Here is a 23545-nt window from a genome sequence, read left to right as displayed (position 1 = left end):
TGTGGATGGGTTATCTCAGTTGTTCTCCTGACTGAAGTTTAGTCCGTTTACAGCATACCGGCCATGCGATTGCATTTTCCCCTAACCATCGAGAACCCGCACGTTAATTCTTTTGGAATGGCAAAAAGTTAGCGTTCATCCTTCAGCTTCAATTATGCTAACATAGCTGTCTCGCTAGCGATCACGTAGCACATCATTATATACCAGCTAGTCCAACTTCAGTAACCATACAAATGTCACTGCTGTTTAGTTTTCTGTCTTTGTTTATGTTGGAAGTGATAGCAGAGCTGTACATTTTAATTTTTTCAGAAATCTCTCAGTTATAACATGCTATATCATGTTTAGGTGGAAACTAGCAAGGTAACTTCCTGCTAACCTCCAGCCCTGTTAAATTTAATACATTGTTTTCATGGATGCCTGGATGTTAAACTTAATTGTTACACCTGGTAAAGCAGCAACGCTGATCATCTTATTAAAGCTGAAAGAATTTATGGTTTTTAACTCTCACTGATGCTGCAGTGTTCATTTGACTTTGGGTCCAAAACTCCGTCCTCTTAAGGTCCCAGTCTGCGAGGCCCCTGACTACGGTAGCCATAATGCTCCGACAATCCATCTAGCGGTGTGGCTTCGTAGCGTACCAAAGTTGTACTAAAACATTTTGACAGATTTTTCAGCGCCGTATGCCACATAAAATTGGTTCGAGGTCAGTAAGCACAACCAGAATTCATACATAAGGCACACCGGATTATAAGGCGCTCTTTCAATTTTTGATAAAATTAAAGGACTTTAAGTATGCCTTACAGTGCAGAAAATACGGTAAGAGCTGCAAAAAGAGTGCCAAGCCTGATTTGTAAATTCATTGACCTGTTTTCCTTGCTGCTGATCTTCCTCACCCCCCTTTCTCATTTTCATCAGGCCAGAAATCCTCTGCCACTGAACCCCAAATAAGAAGGTAATTCATCTGACAGAAACATGAGCAAGAGCTTTTAAATTTCTTCTTTTTTTTTCTTTTAAGGCATTGAAACAGCTAAAATGAATTCTGACATACAGGATACCAGCACATTCTTTTGTATTATTTTTCTGTTTGTTAATATACCCCTAAAGGTCAACTTGTAAAAATCTTATACCTAATAACAGTTAAAGTTTTCCGTTAATTTCTCTTGTGTGTATGTTTTCTAGACAGAGCAGTGTTAAAGTGATGTCCTCCAGTGAAAATCTGGCTGAGCAGCTGGTGGTCTGGCTCACCTCACAGGGTAAGAGAAGTATGTCTCTTTAAAAAAAAAGAATCTATATTCAGAAAGGAATGTTGAAGCTATATCCTCTTTTTTGCCACCACAGTGGTTTACATGCATATTTACACATTCACACCTGTCCACTGAAACCAGTCTGTGAACCTGAATGTGCTTTCTCACTGCTGGGTGACATGTTTGCTGTGTGAATAAAGGTTTTAATATTGGTTTTTAATATAAGTGTGCTTCTTAAATCTTTTTATTTTAAAATGGGTAATGTACCCTATGATATTTTAGTTGTTCAGCTGTGAGCTGACAATAGTATAAAGCATGTACATACAACAGTTGTAGCAGCTTTTGAGTTTCACCCACCTGTTTGAGCGCTAACATAAATACACACAAAGGACACTGCCTCTAAAGCAGAATATTCCTTGTTTCTAAAAAACTGTGCATTTTTCACTGGTTTAGGTTTCACCCTGAAAGATTTGGAGTCGGTCCCCTTTGGTGTGGCTTTGCCTATTAGAGAGGCAATCTATCGGTGCCGTGAGCAGCCGTGTTCTGATTGGTCAGAGGAGGTCTGTCTTCTGATTGGAAGACAAGATCTTACCAAACAAGCCCACAAAATGACCCTTGCCAAGAGCAAAGCTGTGAGTGTAAAAAAACTTAAAACCTAAATTATTTAGATAAAGATGGAGTTCAGTGTCTGCAGATTCTAAAATAGGAAAGTAAGTTTTCAAAGTTTTGGTTCTTTTTTGGCCTTATAATTTGTGTGTTTCTCCAGTCTGTAAGTTCAGGCCTGTCCTTGGAACCTCCTGCAACCACAGAACCAGATGAGGAGGAGGATGGGATGTCAGACATTGTTCAAGAGGTAAACAAATTCATAAACATGTTTATATATTTTTTGTTAGTAGTGTGTTCTGTAGAAAAAATTCAGATATTTATGTCTTCTTCTCACTAGGTCACAGGACTGATTTGGAGTCAGGATCTGAGGGTCCAAGAGGTCAGGAGGCTTCTGCAGAGCTCCAGACCTGTCCGGGTTAGTGTTGTCCAGCTCCCAGAGGTGTCTGACCATGAGTACATAGAGGAGAAAGAGAACAAGTGAGTATAATGCATGCATTTGTCATGAACATCTTTGGTCTTGAAACAGAGACAGCAAAACACCAGTTCTAAAAAGGCATATGCAGTATATATTTCTGTACTGTTCTGTGTTTCCTTTCTTCTCCCCTAATCTGTGTGGTAAACTTATTGGCCAGTTGGCATTTTTTTAGAATCTGTGATGTTTTTATAGTTTTTATCACCTGCCCTGTCCATGTCCTTGCCTTCTATAGACTCCTGCAGCTGTGTCAAAGGACCATGGCCCTGCCAGTTGGCAGGGGCCTCTTCACTCTCTTCTCTTATCACCCAGTACCGACTGAACCTTTACCTGTCCCAAAACTCAACCTCACAGGTATTTTAAGTTTTCAGTTAAAAAATAAAATCTACTGGAACAAGTTGACGAGAATGTGGAAATTTGTAAATGGTTCATTTAACAGGAAGATAAAATTAGTTTGTGCAATAATAAAAGCTGTTGCAGTACAATTTATCACTGCCCTAGAGGAAACATAACTTTCCAAAAAAAGAAAAAACATTGTAATTATCTTTGCTAAATCAGGAACAAAATATTCCAAAGTTTAAGAGGATTAACGTTTTAATAACTACATGCATTTGCAGATTATTTCTCATTTTTATTTTTCTTCCTCAGGCCGTGCCCTTCCGAGGAATACTGTGGTAGATCTGAACAGCGGAAACATTGATGTTCCTCCCAATATGACTAGCTGGCCCAGTTTTCATAACGGAGTAGCTGCTGGGCTTAAAATAGCCCCTGCCTCACAGGTGAGACTGAAATCATTGCATGTTTAATCAATCAGTCTGTTACTTAGTAAATACCCCAAAATGTTAATGTTGACAGGCCTATAAATGTTTTTAAAAATTAAATTTTTATTTTTTATTATTTTATTAGTATTTTTCTATTAGCTCTACCTGTAATTCTGTAGAATAATTTTAATTAAAACCCGCTAGCTTGTTCCACAGCTTCAGTTTTATCCAACCTTAAATGTAAAACATTTTACATTGCTTATTCAACATCGTGTTTATTTACTACTTACCTATTTCTAATGTCATTGTTATGTTAAACTGGAGAGTATTGAAAAAAAATATGATATTGATGCTAACAGATTTAAGCATTTGATGAATATTTATTTATACTGTTCAGCTGGTTTTAGCTTTTAGCTTTTAACTCTGGCTAAAGCTACTGTCATTGTGTTCCTTCATAATTAACAAGAATGGAGACTTCCAGGGTTTTGGTCCGATTTCAGCGAATCTTGCACACAATGATCACTTAATGGGCATTAGAGTAGTTGTACGGGTAATAACTGTGAATGGAACGTGAGCCATATTAGTTACAATGTCACTGTTGTTCTAGTTTGAGTGTCTTTTATTCTTTGGGCAGTGTAATGCTAAATGGATATTAAAACTGAGCACAAATAAAATATTCTAATAATTGTAAATACTCAAAAAACCTCATTCTCTTGCAACAAAGACATTTATTAGTGTTATACCAATAAATATAGTTTAATTTTGTTTTTTGTTTTTAAGGTGGACTCAGCCTGGATTGCCTACAACAAGCCAAAGAGCCCTGAGCTGGCTAATGAGTATGCAGGCTTCCTTATGGCCTTGGGGCTCAATGGACACCTCACCAAGTTGGCCACGCTGAACATACATGACTACCTCACAAAGGTGCACACCTGTCTACACACAGGCTTACATGTGCTGGAACAATTTCAGTATTTCTTTGCTATGTTGAGTTTTACAGCAGAAAGTAAGAAGTGTGCGTAAGTACATGTATAACACTCTACACTCAAAGAATACTTTGTACTTTAAATGCTCAGTTTAGAGCCGGTTGTGCTTTAAATTTTGTTTTCTTGCAATAATTTAGAGCTCCCGCTTCTGTCACACGCCCAACTTACAAAGAACGATAAGATGAAAACAAATTTGAAGTTAAATACAGTTTATACATAAACATGCGTCATAGCTTGGCAGCTAGTCAAAGTGAAACTTTCCCTTGTGAGAACTTAGACATGAGACAACTCCTTCCAACTTTCGGGTGAGAAAAACAACAGGATGTCGCAAGCCAAATCTTTTTTTTTTTTTTCTAAATTCAAATGTCTATGTGAAAGGGTATTTGAAGATTGATTGCTAAGCCTTTGAACCTCATCCATACTGAGTATCCACGCTATGTTTAAGACTGATTCATTTTCATTTCCCGTTTTGAATTTTGATTTTTGTGTAAATTTAAGCTGTGGTTGATGATAATCACAGTTATTTCCCTGTATTAGTCATTGTATGAATGCAATATAAGTCTGCTCAGTCCTAATTGTGTTCTACACCATGTCCTCCTATTTTGAGTTCTTTTTTCCCCCTCTGCATTTACATGGTAATGTTTTTCACTGCAAATTTTTATTGTATGCGTTTAACGTTTAATTATATTGTTGGTATAAAAACCGTAATGGTGAATCTTGGAACTCAACTGCCCTAATATCGAGATTTCACCAGTATATATTTCTTTTATTTTAAATTATATTCTTTATAATAGCTTTATAGTATCTCATTCATAGTCTCCTAACTAATTGATCTTTTAAAATAAAGGCTCAGAAATAAATATCCACAGCTCGACACACAAGAATGAACTAATCAGATGCAGAGAGTTGATGGTAAAATATGTCACAGCTTCCAGTGTGAATGAAAGCAATGAACGTGGTTGAAGCGTGTTTGTTGCTAGTGGTTTTTTGACAGTTTCTATTCTTGCTGTGATAGAGAATTGCATACTGAGGATCAGAATTCATTAGAATTGTTTATGACTGTGGTTTTAAAAAGAATTTGGGGTGATGCCATTCACCTTTTAAACATTCCAGTTTGCGTCAGCGTTTTACAAGCAAAAACTGTGTCATTGTATCTAGTTTTTCAGTTTGTATTTTAACTCGTATTTGACCCATGATTTTTGACATCCCTGGAAGAGAGCAACTCATATTTTACAATTTCATACAAGGTCCCAGCGGTTATCTTCACAAGCTAGTAAATGGTTAATCATCATTTTCTGAGCTTTTTGTCTACATTGTCATTCAATACAAGAATATTTTCATTTACTTTTAGTCAAATGATAATATGATGTCTAAATTATGAAGGCTAAGGAAGGCTGTCCAACAGATGGCCTCTTACTTCATGGCATGTGTTCACTATGCACGGCAATCACCTATTTCATGCTGTTTGTGTTAAAACATGTTGTGGTCGGTCAAACAAATGTGCACACAGGGGTCTAATGAAAACTGTCTGTCATGATCTCAGATACGAGAGTCACAGATCAAGCCAGTTAGACTGCATTTTTTTTTTAGTGCAAAAGAGCATGCATTACACTGCATTTTCAATAAGTAATAGTCTAAATTTTATTAAAAGTGACTACTATTTGAAGAGAAGCTGTTTGATAATATTTCTCTACTGTTAGCTTTTGCTAGGTGTATGAAATATTAGAAAGTTGTTGTTTATCACTGATAATTGCAGATGCAGTTTTTATTGTGATTTAATGTCTGGGTGCCTCTGTCTCTCAGGGCCATGAAATGACCAGCATTGGGCTCCTCCTGGGTGTGTCTTCAGCCAAACTGGGCACCATGGACATGTCGATCACTCGCCTACTTGGCATACACATTCCTGCCCTTCTCCCGCCCACTTCCACTGAGCTGGACGTGCCACACAATGTTCAGGTAAGAGTGAGTACGTATAAAGAAGAAGATAAAGCTAATTTCGATTAATTCCGTTTTCACAGGGGGTGGCCCCAGCAGGTAGTGCTGCATGTTTGATTTGTCAGATTTTCACGCTAGATGCCCTTCCTGTCGCACCCCCGAAGAGATTTCTTTTTATCTTCCCTGGATGATCATTCAGTTCTTCATCTGTTTTTTTTTTTCTTTGTTTTTTCTTTTTCTGTTACAGGTTGCAGCTGTAATTGGCATCGGGCTGGTGTACCAAGGAACGGGTCATAGACACAATGCTGAAGTCTTGCTGTCTGAGATAGGTGTGTAAGTGTGTGTGCGCAAAAGGGAGACAACACAATGGGAAAAAGTTCCATAAAATTACCTAAAAGTTTAAATCGGATACATTAAAAGCTGTTAATTAAAGAGCTGGATATGAATTTCACTGAAGTAAATAAACAGTATTTTATATATGTAACACCTTGAAAAAAAAGTGCACAATATAATTTGGGTTTTGGGCTATTATTTAATTGCCAAATGCATGTTTAATGGATAGGTATCTCTCAAACTGCAAGAAAAATACTGTTTTCTTGAATAGACATTGTAAACAGTCAGGTTAGAAGTTCTGCTTAAGCTCTGTTGCTCCATTTTAAACACTGCATCCAGTCTCACTGTTGAACTTTTATTTTTACTTTAATTAGATTTTTCTTGCCATGCATAGATGGTAACTTTTGGTCTGTCTGTTGTTCAGGTCGACCCCCTGGACCAGAGATGGAATATTGTACAGACAGAGAGTCCTATTCGTTAGCAGCTGGGCTCGCTCTTGGTATGGTCTGTCTGGGGGTAAGACAAACAAAAAAACATATATATATGAATATACGTTGCCATTTTCCATTTGTTTGTTGCAATAGTAACTAATTAAAAAAAAAAAGTAACAGCTTCTCACAAAACCCGATTGTTATGTTTATTTTTTTGTACACATACATTTTTTTCTGTTATTAAGCCACATAAGTTCTTTTAAAAGTCCCTTGGATACCTGCTCACTTCTGTAAGAGAAACCTCAGATCATAATATTGTCAGGTGTTAATGATGCTTGAAGCCCAGTAATAAAGGGACAAAACCCAAGTTCAAATATTGGTTTTCTTTGACATCTGTCTCTGCATGTCTCTTGTTTCTTATCTCTACTCTCGTCCTTTTCTGTCCTGCACTTACCTTGCTTGTTCTTCCTTCCTCTTTCTCCTCATAGCATGGCAGCAACCTGATTGGGATGACAGACCTGAATGTCCCTGAGCAGTTGTATCAGTACATGGTTGGGGGACATCGCAGAGCTCAGGCTGGGGCCAACCGGGAGAGGCACAAATCCCCCAGCTACCAAATCAAGGTACATGAAAGAAACCCCCTTTTTTTTTTTTTTTTTTGTCTACAGTGTAGCAGTGTTATTTCAATGCGATAAAATAATACTGAAGAATGTGACTGTATAACTACTAAAGAATTTTACCATACAATAAGAACTGCAGCTCAAAAACTATGTCATGGTTCTTCATATGTTCAGTCTGTGCTGATGTATTGTTTTTTCCCCACTAATAGGAAAGGATTTGGTAAACAAATCTTCATGAATTTTATTTTCCATATTCGTATTAGTTGAGGTTTGTTCTCAGTTTATTGTTGTCACATGTGCCAATGTCAAATGTGTAAGAAAACTCTAAAGTAGCACGAGTAAACAATATTGCATTAAATAAACTATCCCAATTGCAAAAGCTAATTGTCATATTTAATTATGTAGGTGTGAAGGGGTTTTGCAGTTGGGACACACCTCTCTTTAGATGAAGTTTGACCAAATGATTTGATGAAACAGTGGTCTGGCTTCTGTGATTAGCTAATTAACCTTACCATTGGTCATTTCAGGAGGGTGACACTATTAATGTAGATGTGACATGTCCAGGCGCTACGCTAGCCCTCGCCATGATCTACCTCAAAACCAACAACAGGTGAGAGAAAAAAGGTTTTTACATTTTTGTCTCCAAAATAAAATAAAAAAAGTTTTGATATGAAAATAGGTTTATTCCATGTCTTGGAAAGGCGACTTAAAGACTTCTGTTTTAGATTTATCTCCTTTCTACTGACCTCCTAAAATTTGTATACAAAGAGTGTAGGCATACTCTTCATGGTGTGACAAAACAATCTAAAAAGAGATACTCTGCTGACAAGTGTTTTATTTTATTAGGAGAAACAGAACTAGATAGAATAAACTGGGGAAAAAAAACATAAAAATATTACATTAAATATTTACCCCCCAAAAAATGTAATACCGGTGTTATAGAATTAGAAGTAGCAAACTGTTCAAGGGGCACAGAATCTTTCCACCATAATTACTCTGTAATGCTGGTGGGGTGTTTCTTTAAAATGGCCAAAATGTCCTGTGCTGTGTTCGACTTTCTAACCACTTCTTGCCCACGTGAACCGTAACTGGAGCACCATAGCCTATTTGATGGAAAAAATAGTGACATTACACTACATCAGACTGAGACTCCTCCAGTTTCTAACAGTCAAGAGGTTCTTTAAAACTCATCTGCTATCTGTTGTTTGAGAGGGTGCTGAAAGAAGGTATTAACACTCCCTTTTCTCATCATGGTTTCGCCCACTAGGTCGATTGCTGATTGGCTGAAACCTCCAGATACTTTGTTCCTCCTGGACTTCATTAAGCCAGAGTTTCTGCTGCTGAGGGTTAGTGTGGATCTAGCTCTGTGTGTTTCTGTGTGTGATCTTTTTTCCCACCTTTCTATATTTTAATCTGATATACCTGTGTCTCTTCTTCTTTTCTCTCTACCCCTAAAGACTCTGGCCCGGTGTATTATCATGTGGGATGAAATCCTGCCTAATACTATCTGGGTCAAGAGTAACATCCCACAGGTGAGAATAAGCACACACACACACACACACACACACACACACACACACACACACACACACACACAAAGAGGAACAAGTGGACATGTTTGGAGCCATGATGCCACACACCCTGCAACAAATCAACAACTTGCAAAGAAAATCCCATTTGTGACGTGTGGTTTTGTGTGGATGGAGGCAGGTTTACCCTTTTTCAGTTAGCTAATTTAGCCAATTCTGGTGGCTTATTTTTTGGAAGATGCACTGATATTGGTTCTTGGTAATTGCTGTAACAGCATAATGACTCTAGCTACATTCTGTTAATAAAAGCATTTCCCCTGGTCTGTAGTTGTACTTTACTGATGCACCCAAAGATGGATGGGTAGTTTACATGAGCAGAAATGGCGTCAGTGGATAAACAAGAAAAAGGCTATTTCTAAAAACAGAAAAGTTATCTGAGCAAAATACAACTTGGAAACATCTTAGAGATGTTTCAACAAACGACTGGGAGAGTAAACATTAAAAAATGTCCAACGTGTATATGTAAATATAGTTATAGAACAGCGAAAACCTGTGTGGCCGCTAAGCTTGAGAAATGGCAGGAAAATAAGCCGTGTCTGATAACACTGTGAATAATTACAGTGACTTTAAAACAAATAGTCTGCATATTAGCCTTTAACTTCCTATGTCCTTATAGGCTTACTGATAACATAAACTCAGATAAATTTGACCAAGGCCAAAATTTTATCTGTAAATCAGCCAAGCATTTACCTGTAGATGTGGATAGTTTATTGCAGTGTTTGTTGCTTGATATCTTCATGATGAAGAAAATTCAATGTATTGGTCAGCAAAACTGCCAGAAATATTTTCCCCTTGGGAAGAGTATCAAATAATTAATTCAGGCTTGTTCTGCCTTTTTATGACAAAAAGGAAAAAAATAATCCCATACTTTTAATCTTTAATAACATAAATGTATTCCATTTCATGTTTTTTTCCCCCCTGTCAAATAGATAACTAAAAAGACTGTCAGCATGATAGCATTCAACTCAGTTTAGTTTCACTCCCATCTTTTATGTTTTTCTTCTGGTTGTCCACGCCCCCCTGCAATGACTTTATCCCCCAGTAGGGGGGCCCACCCCCACAGTTTAAGAAACACTGCTACAGTATAATTTACACCACTGGATATAAATATGTAAAACTACATTTTTGTGGTTTGTATTTTGAATGGCAATAAATACTAGTAACTAGAACCTTGGCACACTCAAAACAGGTTATTGCCCTTCTAATCAGGTATGAATAGCTGCATTATAGTCAGCACTATACAGAGATTTATGCTTTAATATCTTTTCATTCCTTCCATCCATTTTCTTAAGTTCACCCTGTGCAGTGTCATGTGCTAGCTGGAACCTATGCCAGCTGCAACAGGACCCAGGCAGGGTACATCCTGGACAGCTTGCTGCACAACCAGTAGAGAGAGAGAGAGACAGTCAGGCTAATTTAGAATCACCAGTTAACTTAACCTAGCCCCAGTAACTGCATGTCTTTGGATTATGGGATGAAGCTGGCCACACACAAACATGAGAGAGCAAGCTAACTCTAAACCACTGTCACCTTACTGCCTATGATATTTTGTTTTCAACTTTCATTTTGTTTTCAGATCATGAGAGGGACTTTTGACCCTTCAGAGGACATTAACATGGAGACGATGGCGTAAGTATTGAAGCCAAAAACATCAACTCATGTTATACATTTGAATTCTGCTAATTGATTGTATTTGTTTCTCTTAGCCAAGCCCAAGACTACATTACAGCTGGGGCCTGTTTGGCACTTGGTTTACGGTTTGCTGGCTCTGCCAACTCTGATGCCTTTGACTGCCTTTATAGCTTGGCCAGGACCCACATGACAATCATGTCCTTTGCTGGTACAGCTGCTGTGGGTGCTGTGAGTGTTTTATATTTTTGACTTTGTTAACAGTAAGAAACAATGTTGTGCTACCTCATCTACTTACAGTTAAATTATTTTCTCTTTGATTTCTTTTTCTTCCCTAGCACACATTTTACAACCTCCAGACCTGCCTGTCAATGATTCTGCTGGCTATGTCCATGGTGATGTCTGGTACAGGAAACCTGAAGGTCCTGCAGCTTTGTCGTTTCTTCCACAAGCGGACTGGTGGTGAAATGAACTATGGCTTCCACATGGCTCATCACATGGCACTGGGTCTGCTCTTTCTGGGAGGAGGCAGGTGAGATGGGAACAACCAAAATATGGCCATTTTCCCAATCCCATTGAAATTTATTAAAATATATTCCTTATTGCAAGTGAAGAAAACTAGTATAAAACTATAATACATTTGAATTCATATCAATTGTCAATTATCTATTCATAGCTGAAGTGCATTTTCAGGCCAAAAATCAAAAGGCTTTTGTCAAGTTGCTTTGGGGAAAGGGTAGAGCGGCCGGTAAAGCAATTTCTGTAATCACTGAACTTGTGTTTTTACTTGAACATAAAGATCAGGCTGGTTTTCTTGTAGTTAGCCTAACTCTTGGCTAGCGATGGCTTACTCTGTCCTAAATAACTTTTTGATGAGGTGACAAATATTCTAGTCTCTAAATATTAAATATAGGTTTGTTTGTTTTTTATTGGCTTTTTTTTAATCATTTTTGTTTCCAAAAAGCATCAACTAGACCATTTGCTGCATTTTATTTTCAGCTGTAGATGAATACATATTTAGTGTTGTACTGATGATATCTTAACAACGGTGGCTCCAGTATTCAAGATACTGGAGAAACATCTCACACAATGAAACAATGTGGTTCTCTGATGTAGATTTTTCTGAAGAACTGTAAAGCTTGGAAGTACAGTAGTAATAAATATAACAGTAAGAAGAAAAAACTGTACAATATACTCATAGATAAACGCAAATGTTTACATACATAAAATCATTTCAAGACTATACAACAGGCAAGGTACCAACAAGGTGGGCATTGTTTTAAACTTCCACAACAACCTCTAAGGAATCATGCTTCAAAAAATAAATACACACACCAACACACACACACACACACACACTTTGATGTTGCTCATGCTTCTTGAATGAAGGAAGACACTGAGGTTTGAGTTATATTCTGTATGTAGGCTGTCATATGACACCTGAATTGAACAATTGCATGCATTCATCCATCCATCTATACATGCAAACCCACACCCACCCTGCTTTTTTCTGGGAAAGACCATATGCAACACGTACACATGCACAGCGTGGGTTAGCCACACAAATACAAAAAAAGTCTGCTTTGAGTGCTGTGTTCCACATAATGAATGACATTCATGCGCACATGTGCACGCAAACACACACCCAAGCCAGGTTCCTCAAACCGCTGACCCTGGTCTGTGTATTTTGAAGAGAAACAACAGCTCCCACTCTTTCATCACATTCTGCAAAAACATCTCTCCACCTACAGCCATAATCAGATGGACCTTTTCATTTCATTCAGGTCACATTTTATTTTAGACCTGCCAGCTGAAAGCCCACACACTGTAAGGACTGCAGGTTTGAATGCTCTGCACGATAGCATATATTTTCATAAGCAGTTTGTCTTGTGTCATTTCAGAGATTGTAGGTCATGCTGGGTAGCAGAGTCATGCTATTTCACTGTCACTTTTCCTGCAGTCTCGCTGTCTGCTCGTATGTCATTTAGTTTCTCTGTTTCCATTGAAAATGTCCTGGTCACATTTGCTTTCCACTTATTTAGCAGTTATCATTACATCATGGCCCTTCTTTTTTTCCTCATTCAATTTCTCACGTATGTTTTTCCCATTTACGTTTGGTCTCTTTATTTGGTGATCCTTTTTGTTCTTTATTTCCCCTTTCCTCAACCTCTCCTTCTTTATTTACTTACCGTATTTAATTTCCTCTTCCCATTGGATCTCAATTGAGATAGAGCTTGGTAATTGTCCCCCAGTAGGAAACTGAAGTGACGCAAACTGTGTCTGACACAGCTGGATTTCACATTGAATAATTTTTAAACTGTCACCTCCCTAGTACGAAGACTGTTTGATGTCTGATTGGTCCCATGTGATAACTGGACAGATATTGTGAGCCAGTGTTCATTTGCCCTACACAGTTCACCCTACAGCACCTTTATTCTGCCTCAGATGTTGTATTTCTAGTAGTAAGAACACTGTCTGCCCATTTTCACTGCTTATGTGAGAATGGGCAGCTCAATCCAGTTCTTCCAACAGTGTACACAGTTTGTGTGAAGAGGGCTTAGATCTGTATTTCAAAGGTGACTGTGGCTTTTCTATCACGAGTTCTTTCTGTTTGCATGAGTTTCAGTTTGTACTAGTTAAGCATGAGCACATAAGATATATTATACTTGTCCCACTGACACTGACTAAAATGCTAGACTCAGAACTAGAGTTAGATTCTGCTACTTGCCCCTATTTTGTTTGGATTTATTTCTTTTTTGTTTTGGCTCAGTCTCCTCGAAGTTCATTCATTTCAACAGAATTTGAAAATGTCAAGCGCACCACAAAAGGAAAGTGACTCAAAAGAACTGATTGTTAGCATTCATCCCTCTTTTAGTCTAAGCAGCAGCCAGGCGCCCAAATGGTAGGACTCTTCAGTCGTGTAATGTTGCTGTTAGTCAGTTTGACTGACTCAGTGCTACAAGCAGAAAAAAAATCTTTATTTGCTTAAAATAGAAAACTGATGATGCTTCACTAAAGCACCTCATTGGACTGAGGTGCTTTTAGTGTAGCGGTATAAAGTAAACAGTATTTTGGTAGAGAGCACTGCAGTGGCTCCCAATTGTTTTAGGATTTTAAGGACATCCTGTTTGTCCTTGTTTTCCCTTTGCCATATGCCATTGTCTGTTTTGAAACCAGCGTTTTGAGTGCAATTATTAGAAGGCTATAGGGGTACAATAAGGGTATTCTGTCTCAAGGAATGTATAAGCAAAAGTTAGACATTTAGTTTAACAGAAGTGTCGATTTTTCTTACTATGATTGTTTTGTCATTTTTGTGCCCCAAAGCCCAAACTATTTTCACTTTTATCAAGAACTGAGAAGCTGGAAATAGTTTGGTTGTTTTTTTTTGAAGCATGATGATTGTGTTATCTGTCTACTGTGTACTTGCTGCAGGACTTCTGTAACACCCTCTATGAAACTCTAGGGCATGCTGACCCTGACGTTTGGAACTACTAGAGTAGAGGAATTAAAAGTATTAAGGAGCCATTAAATGAAGAGCAACATCCTTTATCCCAGTTGAACCTCAGTAACCTTCCAGACACAAGAAGCCTTTATTGTATGACTAATGGGGTCATTTTAATAATGTTGAGTCAAAGTAGATGCTTAACTGCCAGCTATTACGTTTAAGTGGCTCTACTGCAGTCTGAAGGTTTTAACTGGATTACAGCACTCACCTGCTTTAACTAACAGAACACAAAGTTTATGTGGAAGAATGTGTTTTGCTTTTATACACAAGGTTCTTCAAATATATATTTAGATTAAAAACAGTGCAAAAGTCTTGAGGAATATCTTATTTCTGAATATTTTGCTATGGATCAGAATTCCATTAATTTTGACAATATCCCCAGAAAAGCTGGCTGAAATTCAGACCATGAAGGAGCCTACAGATAGCTGTAGACACTGTTGTAGCTCTTGCTTGACCTTCGTACAAAATGACAACAATTTGAACCAAACATTTCAAAATTGGATTCCTCACTCCATAAGACCTGCTGCCACTAAGTTGCAGTGTAAGATTACTTGGAAGTCTCTATCATTGGTGACTCAAGACTTATGTACAGTACTCTATTGTTTAAGTTTATTGTTGTCGTTTTTCTTTACAATGGCTTGTGTAATTAAATTCTCCTTACAAACCCATCAGTGTGTACTGAACATGTTTTAATGTTTTGTGAAAAGAAAGAACGGTGTATTTGTATTTTTTTTTTTAGTGATGTTGTTTGACGTCATCTTTCAGGTACACCCTCAGTACCTCCAATTCAGCCATCGCTGCTCTGCTGTGTGCCCTGTATCCACACTTCCCTGCTCACAGCACTGACAACCGGTGAGACTAATACATATGCGCACAATATTAAAATAAGAGTTTAGTTGATAACCTGTGTAAGTACCAAAAAGTAGCAATAGAAACTTATAAGAATATGATTTTTGTGATCATTTCATTAGTGATGGACAGATGATTGCTTGTGTGGCTCTCTCATGTGTTTTTGTACTAGTTGTTGTACAACTTCTATAAAATTTGCACAGTGCTTTACACTAATTTTAGATGTGTTTAGATGTTTCCCACCAAAATATTTTTGGTGTTTTATTCTGAAAAGAAATAAGAAGACGATGCAAGAAATGCATTGAAGCATCTTTCTATCAGTTTAGCTTAAAATAAGTGCAGTGTGCTTAAAAATATTTGTGGTGCTTGCTTTTGCGCTGGTACTGCACATCCATTCATCTGTGCAAAAACCAGCACTCAAGTTAAATCTTCCCTGATATTGGTTTTCAATCAATTTTATTTCTTGGTGAAGTCTTTCCCATGCTCATTGGCCAGATTTGGTGTAAAAAAAAAAGATATTCTGGCACTCATTAGCTGATGTGCTTTCGGCATGGTATCCACAAGCTCAGAATCCGTCTCTGCTCTTTGATTGCCAAAAAAGTACTGGACAACCTGCACAAATCCTTCCCCGATGCTGCTGATTCAGGTGGCTTTAGTTTCCTTTTAAATTTATTTTCAACTATCATTTCAGAGACTTAAGACCCAACAAAAACCCCTTCCTTAATTCTGACTTCACTTTTCTTAAATGCTGAAATGCATTGCCGTTTTTGTTGAGTCAGCCTAGTTGTCCAATACTTAGAACATCATAGCTAAAATGGTAGGAAAACTTTTCAAGCACTACACCTCTGCTCCTTTAACCAGTAACGGAGTTGGGAGTGTTAGCCCCAATATGGTGTAGAGATTATGTAACCTTGAAGTGGCGTATGATCTGTAAAATTCAGAATGGCACACCTGCAGTAAAAAAACTAAGCTTGTCTCAATTTTGGAGAATCACAACACAATTCTCTGTCATTCTTTATATTAAAAAAAACAATATGTTTGTTATGAATGTCTATCCGTTCATATTAGTAATTAAAAAAACAAAAACAAATGCATATTTGTATTTCTGTGTTTGCTGTAGCTACCACCTGCAGGCCCTTCGGCACCTGGCTGTGCTGGCTGCAGAGCCTCGACTGCTCGTCCCTGTGGATGTGGACTCCCTAAAGCCTTGCTATGCCCTTTTAGAGGTCACTTACAAGGTCAGGTTACAAGAAACATGTACCAACCTAATACCTGTGAATGACCATTAGGTTCATGTTTCAAAATTGAACATAGTTTTTCCTGTCCCAAAGCCACCTTTGAAACCACCTCTCATTCTTTGTCACAGCTCATTGTCCCAAACGGCACCGCTGTGCTCTGTGCTCCACTTTTACATTAACACAAAAGCAAATGTACGTTCTGACTCAGATTGTAGAGTGTAGTGCACAATGGTTTCTGTTCGTTTTGAGGTGTTAGAAAAACTTGCCTGTCCACTATACCACTGTGTTCTGCTTTTTTATCAGTGTTAACTGCTCTTAGCTAGTCAACTTCCTCTACAGTTGATTTCATACACTTTCAAACTAAATCGTCTTCATGTCAGTGTAAAATCAGCTACCGTGGTCTCATCTCATTCATATTGGTGCTATTTTAAAATTTTAAGAGCAGCAGTTTTATGCCAGCTTATGAGTAGCTAATATATATATATATATATATATATATATATATATATATATATATATATATATATATATATGCTACTAATTTTGCATTTAACTGATTAGCAATAATTCAGCTGTTCATACAGTTTTCCTTTTTCTGCACATCTGGTTGTTGTACATAAATATATAGTCTTTTCCTATGTTAACTTTAGTTTCCTTTCTGGTATGTAGACATGTATAGTTTTATATGCCACTCATTGTTTTCCTCGTTGTTAGTTTTGATCAAGTATCCTTGATTTTGAAAGACAAAAGATGTGCTTTCAAATTAATCTGTGACAATTTCATTAAATAAAAGCTGGCCTCACTGCCTATGTGCTCTTAGTTAAACATGTTACATGTAAATGGAGGAAAGTCATTGCACTGCACCTTAGTTTTCTCCAAAACTGGTATCCAGCACTGTGTAGGTTTCAGTTTTATATAAGAGAAAGTGAAAATAGCATAACTGCTTAGCAAAACCTCTCTCTAAAGTCTTGAAGGGAAAAAAAGTTTCTAGTATTAAGGGCAACACACACATCCCTAGTGTTAAAACACAGCAGGAATTGTTTTCTGTTTCAGCAAGTACATTGTTAGAATTTTATGTACGTCACTGTGGCATCATTAGGATGCCACAGTGACGCACATTGGTGCCGTTTCCCAGTATCAATGGTTGTCAACCATTCATGTGTGAAGGTAAATACTTTCCATAGAAATTGCTGGCTTTTTTTATATCTGTAAAAGCAAATATTTGACACTCTTGGGAACAAAGCCAATAGGTAATGGGAATTTACTCAAATAAATGACAGACGACACTGGCATTGTGTAGTTATTGTCATACTTTAAGCAAAACTAGCTATAACATATGATCAAAAATACATCGTCAAAATTGATCGGCAACATAAAAAAATAGTAATCGTAAGAAGAAGAACATTTTCTTTTCTTTTTTTTCTTTTTCTTTTTTACACCAATGTGTAAAATACACACAAAGTATAATCTGGGATTAATTGGGGAGCATTTTTCTCTGCTTTTGGCAATTGCTCATTCCTTCAGAACTTAACTCTCTGCAAATTTAGTCCACAAGCAGACCTTTCTTGGAACAGTTGGTCTCAACATGCTTGTGTCTAAAATGAGAGGAAATCAGTTGAGAGGTGTGTCAGGAAAAAGTCTTTACTCATTTTTAAAAAAAACAAACATTTTTTTTTAAAGAAAAGGGCTACAGAGCAAAACCAGTGACTTTTGAAATGATGCGCTCTGAGCAAGAAAATTGTTTTGTCATAGTAGTACTGTTGTAGAGTGATGAAATGAGGAAGGGAGAAATGACGCAAGATCCTTCTTTGTAACCTCCATGGTGCCTCTAGCATTAGTGAATTTTAGCATGCCCAGCAAATAGTGTCTGCTCCAAAACCTTTTTCAGTTACTTCATATAGTCGTAGTCATTTTCATTAATATTTTATTGAGTCACTTATAATCTTTTCTTTGCTGGTTTCGTAGTTTGACAAACGCTGAGGAAGCCCAAAGAGATGGGAATTTACACATTTCAAAAAAACAACCGCCATATAGAAGCTTCCATTCATCCATTTTTCTTCTTCTAATCCAGTTAAGAGTCATGGAGGGCTGGAGCGTATCCCAGCTGTAACAGGGCAAAAGGTTGCCAGTTTGTTGTAGGGCTAGATAAATTGAATCTAATTTTTATTTGTGTACAGAATCATTACTTCAATCCCTTTGTGTGTCTTTTGCTTTTCATCTTCAACTGTTGCTAAAACTAATTAAACTGTTATTTGTGTTTTAAACTGCAAGAGCTATAAATTCTGCTGCTGGGAGAGATCTGTGTGTGTGTGTGTGTGTGTGTGTGTGTGTGTAAAAGTGTGAGTGTGCTTTTTAAGATCTGTCAAAGCTTACTCAGACTTGGAGATGGTTTGTTTCAAAAGGAATTTAAGTGAATGAATTTAGGGGTGCTGTCCCTCATGTTGTTATACTGTTACATTCACATACAATCTGCTATTCTATACTGCTGTTGCAGTTTTTTTGGTGACACTGTGTATAAATATAGATCAAATGTGTATCGTTTTGTATGTTTCAGTTCTATAAAATATTATGTGTATTAATACCCTGTACGGATAAAAGGGTGATAGTGCACTTTGGTGAAATTGTAAGGTGCTTAGAGATCTTACAGGCGAACTTTGTGAGTGACACTATTTCCTCTTCTTTTCAGGAGACTAAGTGGTATGACGAGACAACAGTAGAACTGATGGCTCCTACCTTGCTTCCTGAGCTGCAACTTCTCAAACGGGTAAAGCCAGAGAATAGTTGTTCTTCTTCTTTGCCTTTATTTGGCTGCTCCCTGTAGGGGTTGCCGCATTCCCATCCATCCATCCATCCATCCATCCATCCATCCATCCATCCATCCATCCATCCATCCATCCATCCATCCATCCATCCATCCATCCATCCATCCATCCATCCATCCATCCATCCATCCATCCATCCATCCATCCATCCATCCATCAATCACACCTCACCCTGGCAGCATCCTTGTCAGATGCCTGAACCACCTCAACTGGCTCCTCTTGAAGTGCAGGAGTAGTGGCTCTACTCTGACCCTCTCCCGGATGGCTGAACTTCTCAGCCTATCTCCAAGGGAAAGGACAGCTACTCTTCAGAAAAAGCTCATTTCCACTGCTTGTATCCACATTTTTATTTTGGGTCAATATCAAAAGATTGTGATCATAAGGTAAGGTGATACAGATCAACCTGTAAATTAAGCGCTTGACTTCTACGCTGGGCTTTCTCTTCACCACGACAGACTGGTACAGCATCCATATCACTACAGTCGCTGCACAATTCCGTCTGTCAGTCTCCCATTCCCTTGTGAACAAGACCCCGAGGTACTTAAAATCCTCCACTTGGGGCAGTAACTGGTCCCTGACCCAGAGTGGGCACACCACCCTTTTCTGGCTGAGTTCCATGGACTCAGACTTGGAGGTGCTGATTCTCATTCACTCTGCTTCACGCTCTGCTGTGAACCACTCTGGTGCGAGCTGGAGGCCACCACCTGATGAAGCCAACAGAATCACATAATCTCCAAAAAGCAGAGACAAGATTCTGAGACCCCCCAAGTGGAAGGCTTCCACCACCTGGCTACACCTAGAAATTCTGTCCATAAAAAAATTATGAATAGAATAGTTGAGAATAGGGCAGACCTAGATGAGTTCAATAACCACACGTCTGACTTATTGCAGGCTATACAGACAACACCCCTGCAATGGTTGTATAAGGATCGAATTGCTTATAGCAACGGGCCAGACACCCCCTACTCCCGAAGCACCTCCCTTCGGAACACTTCGAGGGACACGGTCGAATTCCAAATCCACAAAACACATGTAGACTGATTGGGCAAACTCCCATAAAGGGGGTAAAGAGCTGGTCTAGTGTTCCGCAACGAGGCAGAAAACCGCATTGTTCCACCTGCATCCAAGGTTCAACTAATGGACAAGACTCTCCTTTCCAACATCCTGGCATAGACTTTCCTGGGAAGGCTGAGGAGTGTGATCCACCTTTAGCTGGAGCACACACTTTGGTCCCCCTTGTCAAAGATGGGAATCTCACCCCATTCCTACCATCATCTGCTGTTCTCTAGAATAGAAGTTTGCAATCTCCTTATTAACAACACTGATTTCTTATGCCACCCAAAATCATTTTAACTGCAGTAAGCATTCCCTGGACCCTGGAAAAATCTCTTTTTTTGTAATTTTTGTCAATATATTTTTTTCAGGTAAAAGTGAAAGGACCACGTTACTGGGAACTGTCTGTAGACCTCAGCAAAGAAACACAGCATCTAAAGCAAGTATAGAGAGAACATGTATAACTTTGGTAGAGGTTTACAGTAATGATTTTGCTAAATGATAAGGACCATAATTCCTTCTTTTTATTGTAAATGTATAAGTGGAATTTAGACGGAAATGCGAATCTTACTTTTGTTATCTCTCTAAGGTCCATCTTGTCGAGAGATGGGGTGTTGTATGTAAAACTACGGGCTGGCCAGCTGCCCTACAAGGACGACCCTCAAGGTTGGAAGAGCCTGGTAGCCACCACAGTCAACCACCGCAGCTCTGGAGTCAAAGCCTTCAAGGTAAAACTGTCACACCAACCTGAAAAGCATAACGACATTATAGGGGAAGCTCAACATGAGCAGGCTTTCATTGTGTTAGGTAATGTGGCTAAACCTAAAACCCCAGTCAGAGAGAAGTTGTATTTGCAGTTACCTCCGGCTACAGTAATTTCCACTGCCATAACTTTACATTTGGGCTTCATTCATGATATTAGCAACGTAAGCAACTTCCTATGTATTAATCATATTCTCCCAGTAGAGGATTACACTTAAAATATGCTGTAAATAAAATGAATTGGAGAAAAATAGCTGATATTAAACTGAAAGTCTGAACATAATCTGTTTTTATTCATGTTATGTGTTCAGCTTATGTTACCATGGTGATTTAGCTGGTGAAAAAGCGAGCCATATTTGTGACACAAAAAACCCTGACTTAAAGCTCAGCATAGATGCTAACCGAAGCAACTGTGCTAAATGCAATAAATATCCACCTTTTTAAAAAATTAGATTAAGTTTGCTACTATCAGCCAGAGCATCTGCATTGTATTCTCTTTCTGTAGTGTACTTGTTAGTGGTGAGAGTTCATTAACATGTTGCAGGTTAATGAAGGCTTTAGTACATTTTTATGTAGATTTACAGGTTTTGTAAGCATTATCAAGCTTTTTTGTTTACGCTTTTCTCCTAATACACATAGACAAAAATCTACAGGTGGTGGAAAATTTTAGATGCGTTGTAGTTGAAGTGAGACAATTTCATATTACAAATTTGAAGGAGGAGTCCTATCGGGCTTGGTTAGCCTGTGGGACTCCGGAGGCAGCCGACAGGTATCGACAGGCCAAGCGGAATGCGGCTCGGGCAGTGGCTGAAGCAAAAACTCGGGTGTGGGAGGAGTTCGGAGAGGCCATGGAAAAAGACTTTCGGGCTGCCTCGAAGAGATTCTGGCAAAACCGTCAGACGTCTCAGGAGGGGAAAGCGGTGCTCTACCTGCACTGTGTATAGTGCTGGCGGAGCGCTGCTGACGTCGACTGAGAAAATTGTCAGGCGGTGGAAGGAATACTTTGAGGACCTCCTTAATCCCACTGACACGTCTTCCGAGGAGGAAGCAGAGTCTGGGGATGAGGGGAATGACCCGCCAATTTCCGGGGGCGAGGTCACTGAGGCAGTTAAACAACTCCTTGGTGGCAGAGCCCCTGGTGTTGATGAGGTCCGCCCCGAGTTCCTGAAGGCTCTGGACGTTGTAGGGCTGTCCTGGTTGACACGCCTCTGCAATGTTGCGTGGAGATCAGGGGCAGTACCTGTGGACTGGCAGACCGGGGTGGTGGTCCCCATCTTCAAGAAAGGGGACCGGAGGGTGTGTTCCAACTACAGGGGGATCACACTCCTCAGCCTCCCTGGGAAAGTCTATGCCAGGGTGCTGGAAAGGAGAGTTCGTCCGTTAGTCGAACCTCGGATACAGGAGGAACAATGCGGTTTTCGTCCTGGTCGCGGAACACTGGACCAGCTCTTTATCCTCTCCAGGATACTTGAGGGTGCATGGGAGTTTGCCCAACCAGTCTACATGTGTTTTGTGGACTTGGAGAAGGCATTCGACCGTGTCCCTCGGGGTGTCCTGTGGGAGGTGTTGCGGGAATATGGGGTGTCTGGCCCATTGCTACGGGCCATTCGATCCCTATACAACCGTTGCAAGAGCTTGGTTCGCATTGCCGGCAATAAGTCGGACTCGTTCCCGGTGGGTGATGGGCTCCGCCAGGGCTGCCCTTTGTCTCCGGTTCTGTTCATAATTTTTATGGACAGGATTTCTAGGCGCAGCCAAGTGGCGGAGGGCTTTCGCTTTGGTGGCCTCAGAATCTCATCTCTGATTTTTGCAGATGATGTGGTTCTGTTGGCTTCATCGGGTGAGGGCCTCCAGCTCGCACTGGAGCGGTTCGCAGCCGAGTGTGAAGCAGCGGGAATGAGGATCAGCACCTCCAAATCTGAGGCCATGGTTCTCAGCCGGAAAAGGGTGGAGTGCCCACTCCGGGTCGGGGATGAGTTCCTGCCCCAAGTGGAGGAGTTCAAGTATCTCGGGGTCTTGTTCGCAAGTGATGGGAGAAGGGAGCCGGAGATCGACAGACGGATTGGGGCTGCAGCTGCAGTAATGCGGACGCTGCACCGGTCCGTCGTGGTGAAGAGGGAGCTGAGTGTAAAAGCGAAGCTCTCAATTTACCGGTCGATCTACGTCCCTACCCTCACCTATGGCCACGAGCTGTGGGTAGTGACCGAAAGAACGAGATCGCGGATACAAGCGGCAGAAATGAGCTTCCTCCGAAGGGTGGCTGGCCTCTCCCTTAGAGATAGGGTGAGAAGTTCGGCCATCCGGGAGGGGCTCAGAGTAGAGCAGCTGCTGCTCCACATCGAAAGGAGCCAGCTGAGGTGGTTCGGGCATCTGACAAGGATGCCCCCTGGGCGCCTCCTGGGTGAGGTGTTCCAGGCATGTCCCACCGGGAGGAGGCCCCGGGGCAGACCCAGGACACGCTGGAGAGATTATATCTCTCGGCTGGCCTGGGAACGCCTTGGTATTCCCCCGGATAAACTGGAGGAGGTGGCTGGGGAGAGGGAGGTCTGGGCCTCTTTGCTTAGGCTGCTGCCCCCGCGACCCGGCCCCGGACAAAGCGGATGAAGATGGATGGATGGATGGAAATTTGAAAAAAACAGCCATTTTATTCTTAGTTTTCTATAGGTTATCTTATTTTTTTGTCTTGTGTCTCTCCCTCTTTAATAGACTTTTT

At 39.7% G+C, this 23545-nt stretch overlaps 1 protein-coding gene across 1 annotated transcript in view; it reads left to right on the top strand.

Moving 5' to 3' along the window:
* anapc1 (anaphase promoting complex subunit 1) overlaps nt 1–23545 on the top strand; it is a 59816-nt gene that overhangs the window by 22843 nt on the left and 13428 nt on the right. Inside the window, exons 26-48 of the mRNA XM_085369061.1 lie at nt 916–952; nt 1180–1253; nt 1698–1876; nt 2011–2097; nt 2188–2327; nt 2558–2676; nt 2971–3101; nt 3864–4004; nt 5870–6022; nt 6249–6330; nt 6759–6850; nt 7254–7388; nt 7913–7995; nt 8653–8731; nt 8843–8917; nt 10551–10603; nt 10681–10834; nt 10942–11135; nt 14874–14960; nt 16078–16195; nt 18882–18959; nt 20442–20509; nt 20660–20798. Of these exons, the coding sequence (XP_085225187.1) occupies nt 916–952; nt 1180–1253; nt 1698–1876; nt 2011–2097; nt 2188–2327; nt 2558–2676; nt 2971–3101; nt 3864–4004; nt 5870–6022; nt 6249–6330; nt 6759–6850; nt 7254–7388; nt 7913–7995; nt 8653–8731; nt 8843–8917; nt 10551–10603; nt 10681–10834; nt 10942–11135; nt 14874–14960; nt 16078–16195; nt 18882–18959; nt 20442–20509; nt 20660–20798 (2498 nt within the window). The remainder of the gene's footprint in view (nt 1–915; nt 953–1179; nt 1254–1697; nt 1877–2010; nt 2098–2187; nt 2328–2557; nt 2677–2970; nt 3102–3863; nt 4005–5869; nt 6023–6248; nt 6331–6758; nt 6851–7253; nt 7389–7912; nt 7996–8652; nt 8732–8842; nt 8918–10550; nt 10604–10680; nt 10835–10941; nt 11136–14873; nt 14961–16077; nt 16196–18881; nt 18960–20441; nt 20510–20659; nt 20799–23545) is intronic.

The sequence above is a fragment of the Diplotaxodon limnothrissa genome, linkage group LG13 (genome assembly GCF_057381915.1).
Source record: "Diplotaxodon limnothrissa isolate DT_005_m linkage group LG13, D_limnothrissa_male_GT1.1, whole genome shotgun sequence".
NCBI classification, from domain to species: domain Eukaryota; kingdom Metazoa; phylum Chordata; class Actinopteri; order Cichliformes; family Cichlidae; genus Diplotaxodon; species Diplotaxodon limnothrissa.
The sequence above is the reverse complement of the archived record's forward strand: the minus strand, read 5'-3'. Positions and strand labels throughout refer to the sequence as shown.